The following is a 9,567-nucleotide window of genomic DNA, read 5'->3' as shown; positions in this document are numbered from 1 at the left end:
GACTCCAGGACTAGATCTTCTACCTGCAGTAGATGGCAAAGGACAAGGGAGGGTAGGAGGAAGTTCTTCTTGGTCAGCACCACTGGCCAGCAGATAAGANGCAGAGTCGGCTCTCCCACACTCATGTACTTGGGTTTCACTCACTTGCATCCAGCATACACACAGTGCCAGCTCTACTTTGCAAAGTTCAGAACATGTTCCCCCAAATATTGCAGCAGGTATTAGGTATGGACAGCTCTCCTGCTCTGATGATGTTGGGGCTAGCTCTTCTACCTGCTGTAGGTAGGAAGGAACAATGAAGAGGTCATTTCTTCCTCATCCATATTCTCTCATGAAAGACAAGTGCTGGCCACCCTGCCATGCCCTTGGAGCTGGCTAAACTGTGCCCTAAACCCCACTACCATAGCTCTATTGTGCTGCCCACAGGTAATACAAGGCTTTCTCATGAGTGCCTCAGATGGTGAAGGATAAAGTAGGAGAGGATATTTCTCCCTCATTCCCTCCATTGAACATAGTCAAGAGGGATGGCTAGGTCTCCCATCGTGTTGTGCANGACTCACCTGTAACTTCAGAGTTGTACAGCNCTGTACTCCTGAGCACTGTATCTGGCCANNGGGTGGAGTCAGCTCTACNGCTTCCATGTCCCCAGGGCCAGCTCTCCCACAGTGTTCAGATAGAGAGTGGAGTCATTTTTGCACTGCCTTCACACATCAACATGTCCCTTAGTTGCAGCCCAAACCAAGGACTTCAAGCTTGCCTTGGTAACAGCCTCTTGCTTCTGCAGGGTCACACAACTAGATGTGACCTCCAGTGGCATCAAAAGCCAGGACCCAATCATAGTCCCAGGGAGCAACACCATGTTCCTGATGGTTGTTTCTCACTCCCTTCCAGTCTCCAGTTCTGCCTAAGATCTTTGTGTTCACAGCTATTTTCATCAGCCTCTTCCANTTCTTTACCACCTAATTACTCTGCTCTGTGTTGCCCTGGATCTATGAGTGTGTGAGGTTGTCCCAGGAGTAGTCTCAGAAGCTATTTACAGCTCATGCTTAATGGTGGGAAGCAAGCATCATCTCTGTTATGGCTTACCACTCCCATCCCTACACAGAGCCTGACTCAAGGTCATATTTCTGGCCCAGGCTACCTACCTCTCCAAGCACAATGGCACCTGTCCGGTGCACATATTAGTCTTCTTCCTCATCAGGACTATGGCCTTTAGTCCCAGAAAGTATTTCTGGTCTCTGGCTTGCTCCAGGTCCTGGAAGCCACTGGGGTCTCTGTAGCACTGGATTGGTATTCTCTCAAGCTCCTTTTTTTTCAGGAGTGTTAGGCTACTAATCATACCTCAGAACACTAAAGGTAGCCATTGTCTCTCTTCTCTGCCACCTACTGATGTAGGTGTGACAAAGCAGCCACACCTGCAACCCTTTTAGGAGCAGGCCTTGTTCTGTACTCGGATGAACTTCAAATACTACCACTTTCTTAGAGAAGCATTGACAGTTAACAATACAAGGAAATATGTATACCTCATATAGTCCAGGTATACTGTCTCTTTAAAATGCCTGTAGTTTTCCCTCATATGCTGTGGGAATCTTTCCCTCTTCTCCCCATGGTAGTATTATCTGTGGTACCAACAGAAACCTTGGAGTTTCCAATATATATGACTGAATCTCTTTTTTCTTTGTAGTCTAACCTCTACCAAGTATTGAAGTACATTATCCTTGAACTTCAATACTTATACTTTTTATAATCCGGAACAANAATATTTGGGTGATGCTTTAAANTATTAATTTCGAAAAAGCAGTATGCAAGTGTGCCAGTTTACATTAAGTGAAAATCTGGAGTTAAGTTAGGTCATATATTCTTATTGTACTAAATAATTCTGAGAAAATACTTCTATCTTCATAATGCATTGAACACATTTTTGTGCTGGGAATAGAACCTAAAGCCTTATATATGCTAGCTAGGTTCTCTAGATTCAGCTGTAACCAGAGTTCAATCCAGGGTATTAAGGAACTCACCAAAAAACAAAACAAACAAGCAAAAATCCAAAAAACAAAAACAGAAAACCCATTTTTTATTCTAAAAAAACCTATTCACCTAAAATGTATTGCCCTCTGGATTATTAAGAAAACAATGATACATTCTTTAGTAAAAATCATAACAACATTATCGAAAGAAAATACCACAGTTCCTGAACATAGATGTCTGGAAATGTTAGGAANTTTTATTTTCTAGGCCTTCCTGTCAGAGGCCTGCTCTGACATTCTAATTCTCTCTTGGAGGTAGCTGTGGAGTGAAAGAGTATGTGTGGTGGGGAGAGCAAGACTTAATCTTGTGAGATATTTAGGGTTGCTTTTCAATAACAAAACATTTACCTGTCTGCAGCCTAAGTTACTTTGCAGTGGTAGCTGGCCTTCCTCTCTCAGTTCCTCTAGAGGCCAGAAACTGCAGCCTCTGGCATTTGGCACCTCATAGTAAAACAGCTAAGGATTAAGTAAAGTAGCTTTTGTTCTTATCTGTGCAGGAACTTGGGGTCTNGGACTCCCAGCCTGCTAGTGAAAGTCTCAGGAATAAAAGGGACGTGCAAAAACGATTTTAATCTTTGTTTCTAAGTTTTTCTCCAAAAATTCTCTTAATTTCTTATTTTTAAAAGGAAGTTTACAATAGACATTGTTAAATATTAATACCCAACATGTATTGTCTGCCATTAGCACTGCAGGTTCACTGAAATTTAAAATCCATAATTTTTGTGACTATGTTATTGAAGTTTGGTGTAGATAAACCCAGTCAATATTTTGTTTTCTGTCCTGGAACATACACTAAATCATTAGTTACCTTTGGTTATTTGTTTTACAACCTCTTGGAATGTGTTCTAAATTATAGATGCCTAGTTTCTCTGAATCAATTTACGGGTGACATTCGAAGACTGGCAGAGTTCGTATTGTAGTTTTAATATCAGAGAGGAGTTAATATCACTCCTACTATATGGGAGTTAATAATTGCTAGTATAATTTTAGGGTTTCTTACAGAATCATCATTAAGAATTAAGGAACTATCTATTTGCCTGTATAGAATCACTACAAAGGAGGGAGTACATCTTCATTAATCTGGAGAAATCACTCCAAAGAGGCTAATACATGGTGATAAGTGTGTGTGTGTGTGTGTCTGTGTGTGTCTGTGTGTATGTCTGCATGTGTGCGTTTGTCTCTCTGTGTGTATAATGACAGAAAAAGCATATTAATAACAGCAATCTTGCCTCATATATAGTATCTTCAGTCTAACATAGTAGGGAAAATCTATTTGAATCCATGTCAGAGAGTCACATGCTAGTTCTTAGCTTCTCATAGATGACTCCTGGCACCTTTCATGATAACAGCCAAGAGCTCTCAGAGATAAGAGCACCACAGATCACTGTGCTAGAGAAGGCAGAAAGGTCTTAAGACTCACAGAGAGGATATCTGTAGGGAAGCAGAATTTGTCAGACATGACAGGGCCCTGAAGCAGAAAAACTCACAGAGGCATGCACTAAATCAAGCCAGATCAAATCAGACAAAAATCACAGCATAGAATACATACAGGATCACTAACTCTCACCTCTAGCTAGAAGCTATTAGCAGTTGATGGCTGCTGGAGAGAAAGAGTAAGGTTTGGTTTTTTTGTTTGTTTGTTTTCTCAGATGTATTCCTGAACGGCTGCATTTGTTATGATAGATGGCCTATATTGAGATGCATACAGGCAACATTAACTGAACTCAGGAGGATAAAAAAGCAAGTAAAGTGGGGAGAAAAAATTTGTTGGAGGGACAGAGAGAAGGAGTTGCAGAGGGAAGACATAGCTGGTAGACTTGATCAAAACACATGAAATGTTTGTATGATGTACTGAAGTAGTAAAAACAATTTTAATAATAAAAAATAGGAGTAAAGGCTTCAAAATGTACTTTTCTTTCTTTCATAAGTAATCAAACATAATTTTCAAGTTGTCAGATTTCCCCTCAACATCATTTCTACATTTCTGATTCTCTCATACTGTTTAAGTCCACTCACATTATGAATATATTATGGATGTGGTGTATCTATATTTTTTCTCATGAATATTTACTTATTCATCTATTGTTTCTCAACATAATGGCTTAGTTCATGAATCCAGGAACATTACTATTAGAATCTATCGTTCTACACAAGATATATGTCACATAGGTGTATCTGGAGAGTGATGGGTAGAATCTCATAAAACAATCTGCCTCATTTTCAGATATAGGTAAATGCATCAGGTGTCCTGAAGATCAGTATCCAAATGAGCAGAGAAATCAGTGTCTTCGGAAAATTACAGCATTTTTGTCCTATGAAGATACTCTGGGAGCTGTTTTGGGCTCCGTGGCCATTAGTTTTGCTGCTATTTCAGCTCTGATTTTAGGATTATTTATTCACTATCGGGACACACCCATTGTCAGAGCAAATAACAGAAATCTCAGCTATCTCCTCCTCATTTCTCTAATGCTCTGTTTCTTTTGCTCACTAATGTTTATTGGTGAACCTAGAAGAGTCACTTGTCTCTTGAGACAAATGATTTTTGGGGTTATATTTTCTGTTGCCCTTTCTGCAGTCTTGGCAAAAACCTTCATTGTGGTTGTGGCCTTCAAAACCATTAAGCCAGGAAGCATCTTAAAAATGTGGATGGTAACCCGACTCTCAAATGTTATAGTCTGCTGTGGTTCCATCATTCAAGTGTGCATCTGTGCAGTCTGGCTGGGAACATATCCCCCTTTCCCTGATGTTGACATGCACTCAGAGTTTGGGCAAATCATCCTCTTGTGTAATGAAGGATCCACCCTTGCATTCTATTGTGTTCTGGGGTACTTGGGCTTTCTGTCCAGTCTCAGCTTGTTTATTGCTTTTCTGGTGAGAAGTCTACCTGACAGCTTCAATGAGGCAAAAACAATCACATTCAGTATGGTGGTTTTCTGCAGTGTGTGGATTTCTTTTATACTCACTTACCTTAGTTCCAAAGCCAAAACCATGGTGGCTGTGGAAATTGTTTCAATTCTGGCCTCCAGTGCTAGCTTACTGGGCTTTATCTTCCTTCCCAAATGCTATGTAATCCTCTTGAGGTCAGGTGGCCATTCGAGAAAGAAGTTCTTTAAGTGGGTGTCTCCCTAAGACAGAAGAATTTATTGTGATTTGTATGAAATAAACCAAGTAAAAGTGAATTTGATGTGTCTACTACAGGTTTCTTTGAATCACAGTTTTCTCATTTATTTTTAAACATAATGTAACAAGACTGGGAAAGATTGAGTTTAAGAATCAGAGAAAACCATTTGTGCGGAAACAAATGTAACGGATGTTTATAAATGTGATTCCTCTGTCTTCATCATATGCAGGCTTGACTCTATGTTCAATACAAATCACTACCAAATTAATCATTTCATGGTCTCATTATTTATAATTTCATGGTCTGCTTCTCCCTTCTGAAGGGCTTCACCAACAAGACAATGTGGCTTGTAAATTTCAGTCTTAGGAGGGTTTGGGGCTCTTCTCTATGCTCAGGTGAAACAAAATGGATGAGCGCTTAGGAAGAGTCATAGTGGAAACACAGACATCTTTACTTTGAGGTATCCAACACACCAAAGTCTCCAGACAGAACAAATAGCCCCCATAGGAAGTGCTTTTCTCTGTTAGAGTGAGGAGTTTCAAATTGTCTTCACATAGTGAAAGCTGACCTTATTTCCACCCATTGGAATCTATTTTCAATGAGGGAATGTGAATGATGGTAGATGTGAGCATGGAGAAGAGGTATAAGGCCAGGGATTCAACAGGACATGGAGAGTCTTGGAATCATGCATCCTAGACCATGTGGGGTTTTTTTTTTTTTTTTTTTTTTTTTTAGGGATTTGCTTTTCTTTAGCCCTAAACTTGCTTTACATATTTGCCAGATCATGAGAAGAGCAAACTCAAGTTGGAACTTACAACATTGAGAGGAACCACTGCTCAACCATGGTCAAAAACAAGCTCAGAAATGGACACATGACCAAAGTGGGTCATAGTTTTTAACCCCAGAGCCTGTTTTCCCAGTATAATATTGGACATAGTTCCATCATAAGAACAAGATACTTTTAAAGTATTCTGAGTCTACCTTGTGTCTCAATTATTGCTTATCTTTCGCTTATGTAAACTTGTATCATAAATTCTTTAGAAGCTTTTCATTATGTAAGCAATCATTTTGTGCCACTTTCCTTAAATATTATAGTAGTTGAAGCCACCTGTTTCTCTTTTTCAAGCATGTTCCTTTCATTGCAGTTCTCCAGAGCGAAGCCTCATTGTAAGCTTTGTGTTGATTTTTTTTGCTCTNTCTTAAGTATCAATTTTCATTTTTAGGATATGCATTGTCAAATTTTTCAGTTGAAAGACTAATGTAATTACAGCATTCTTTAGGTATTCTATGATTCTCCAGTTGCACAAAGATATAAAAATAGTTTTTTTCATCCCATGTAGGATCTTCTTGGCTTCCTCAATATCTAGAATAATGTTCTCTTTTCATGCCTGTCCTCTGGTTTCATCATGGACCATTCTGTTTTCCTTGGTCTCTATCTGCTAAGAATAAATAGTATTATTCAATGCTTAATGTGTCTTAAATTCTACTTTCTATTTCATTGGAGGGAAAGAACATATGACTATCTCTATGACTTTATCATCCAAGTCTCTTAATACAATTCTATATTGATTCATAATAAAAGGGTTTGTGAAAATAGAACCTGGGTTTTTCAAAAGTCAGCTTCTAGCTTATTGAGAAGCATTGTGAATTCCAATTGGAGTTCAAGTACAGGGCACATATGCTAAGTATTTCCATTGCTCCTTAGCACTGAATAAGGGACAGGGGCCACTGCATCCATTGTCTTTTTAAATCATCTTCATATAAGTACATACTCCATGTTGAAGAAATCTCACCTTCCCCTCCCATCAGTCCTCTAGTTTCTCAGGCCAGATTTAACTCTACTTTCACTGTGTAGGCCCTACAATTACAATTTAAAATTACCAAAATACTAGTTTACATAGAATACTAATGTCTACATTTTAATATTACTTTTATTTCAATGTTGCTTATTCTAGTAGTATGAAGGATGTCACTGGAATCTGTGCTGTGTTACATTGAACCTGTAGATTACTTTGGGTACAGTACATTTTTTTCCAATATTATTCCCTCCAATACATGAATATGGAATGTCTTTCCACATTCTGATGCCTTCCTTAATTAATTTATTTTTTTCTGTGCTTTAAAGGAANTCTTCCACTTTCTTGGCTAGGATATGTGTTTTTAGGAATTTGGGCTTTTTTTAGGAACAGTTTTCTGATTTATTTTTCAGTATATTTGTTACTGGTTATAGGGCATATCTTTTTTTAAATATTGTTTTTTTTAATTTTCATACTTTTCTGGACTTTTTAGAAAATCAAAATGTGTGGAATTTTAGGATGTGACACTCAGACAATCATGTCATCTTCAAATAATGACATGCTGTCCCCTTTGTTAACTGTTTGTATTCTTTATATTGCTTTCTGTTATTTTATTGCTAAAGCTCTATATTCAATGGGAGTAAAGGAGACAGAAACCATCTTTGTAATTCCTGATTTTATGAGAAATGCTTGAAGTTCCNGCCATTCAGTGTAATCTATAGCTGATTAGCTCTGTGTTTGTTATGCTTAGCCTTTATTTTGTTGAGAAATTTTCATTGTCTTTTGACTGCTTTCAGAGCTTTTATCTTGAAGAAGTGTTGGATTTTACCTGAACCCTTTTTTCTCTAATTAGATGCTTATGGGATTTCTGTGCTTGAGTTCATTTGCTCCTCTCCCTGGGCATTTGACACCCTCTTCTCAACTCTGTGGAAACTAAACATAGAGACAGGCAAAACCAACCAACCTACCAACTAACCAATTAACCAACCAACCAACCAACCAACCAACCAACCAACCAACCAACCAACAAACATATAAAAAAATAAAAATGAATTAAGGTTAGTAAGAAAAAAATCAACGCATGGTAGTACACACCTTTAACCCCAACACTTGGGAAGGAGAGGTACATGAATCTCTATGAATTTGGGGCCATCCTGGTCTACATAGTGAGTTCTAGGACAGGCAAAGCTGAACACTGAGACACTGTGTGATATTTGGGCATCACCTACATTTTCACAAAGATTTTACTCAGTTTATTACCTGCTATGTAGCAGACAATGACAGTGTGGAGACTGCCTGCTTGAAAGTTCATCAATGTAATTTTTAAAAAGGGAAAAAAAACACTTTCAAGAAAATATATTGCCATAGTGAGTATCTTTGGCTAGCCTGGAACTCACTATATAGACCAACCTGGCCTTTACACTCACAGACACTTGCATGCCTCTGCCTCCCAAGAGCTGGGATTGTAGGTATTTGTTATAAAGAAAGAAAATACCTAGAAACATAGCAATTTTAACAAAGATACATAATTACTTCTGTTGATAAATTATAATAAAATTAATCTGCAAAATCCAACATTAACTGTGAAAAGACAATCAATAATCAGCTACATATTGTAAAAAAGGCCAAAGAATTTCTATTTGGAGATGATGTGATAGTATAAAATAGGGATTCCAAATATTCTTTGAAGGAACCTGTACAGCTGAAAAAAGCTCCAGCAAAGTGACTGGAAACAAAGTTAACTCTAAGAAATCAATAATTTGTATCCTTTATTGGCTGAAAAAGAAATTAGGAAAATAACACCTTTACAATAGCCACAAATAACATAAAATATCTTCTGTAACTCTAATGAAGCAAGTGGAAGATCTGTATGACAAGAACTTCAAATCCCAGAAGAATTCAAAGAAGACATCAGAAGATGGAATGATCTCCCATGCCCATGGATAGATAGAGTAACATAGTGAAAATGACCATCTTACCAAAAGCAATCTACAGATTCAGTGCAACCATCATCAAAATTCCAACACAAATTTTTATAGACCTAGAAAGAACTATTCTCAATTTCATATGGAAAAGCAAAAGAGAGAAAGAAAGAAAGAAAGAAAGAAAGAAAGAAAGAAAGAAAGAAAGAAAGAAAGAAAGAAAGGAAGAAAGGAAGAAAGGAAGAAAGAAAGGAAAAAAGGAAGGAAGGAAGGAAGGAAGAAAGAAAGAAAGAAAGAAAGAAAGAAAGAAAGAAAGAAAGAAAGAAAGAAAGAAAGAAACTCAGGATAGCTGAAACAATCCTGATCAAGAAAAGAATTTCAGGAGAAATTCTTAACCCTGTCCTCAAGTTGTCCTTCAAAGCCATAATGATAAAAAATGCATTGTATTGGTACAGAAAAACAAATGTTGATCAATGAAATTGAATCAAAATCACTGAAATAAATACATATATACGTGGACACAGGAGTTTTGATAAAGAAGCCATAAACATACAATGAAACAAAGAAAGCATCTGCAACAAATGATCCTGGTGTAAGTGGATGTCTACATGTTGAGGAATGAAAATAGATCCCTGTTTATGACCCTTCCCAAAACTCAAGCACAAGTGAATGAAGCCACTCAACATAAAACTGGATACACT

At 37.7% G+C, this 9,567-nt stretch overlaps 1 protein-coding gene and 1 pseudogene across 1 annotated transcript in view; one reads left to right on the top strand and one right to left on the bottom strand.

Moving 5' to 3' along the window:
- The window catches only part of LOC110288554 (vomeronasal type-2 receptor 26-like), a gene marked incomplete at its 5' end in the record, with an annotated part of 7,845 nt that extends 2,689 nt beyond the window's left edge, over positions 1-5,156 (top strand). The window contains one exon of the mRNA XM_021154866.1: positions 4,252-5,156. Within this exon, the coding sequence (XP_021010525.1) occupies positions 4,252-5,156 (905 nt within the window). The remainder of the gene's footprint in view (positions 1-4,251) is intronic.
- LOC115030325 lies at positions 1,320-1,437 on the bottom strand (annotated as a pseudogene).
- Positions 5,157-9,567: the final 4,411 nt, after the last annotated feature.

This window comes from Mus caroli, unplaced genomic scaffold (genome assembly GCF_900094665.2).
Source record: "Mus caroli unplaced genomic scaffold, CAROLI_EIJ_v1.1 scaffold_20977_1, whole genome shotgun sequence".
NCBI lineage: Eukaryota > Metazoa > Chordata > Mammalia > Rodentia > Muridae > Mus > Mus caroli.
Note: the sequence above shows the minus strand (reverse complement) of the source record. Positions and strands in the feature narration are given on the sequence as shown.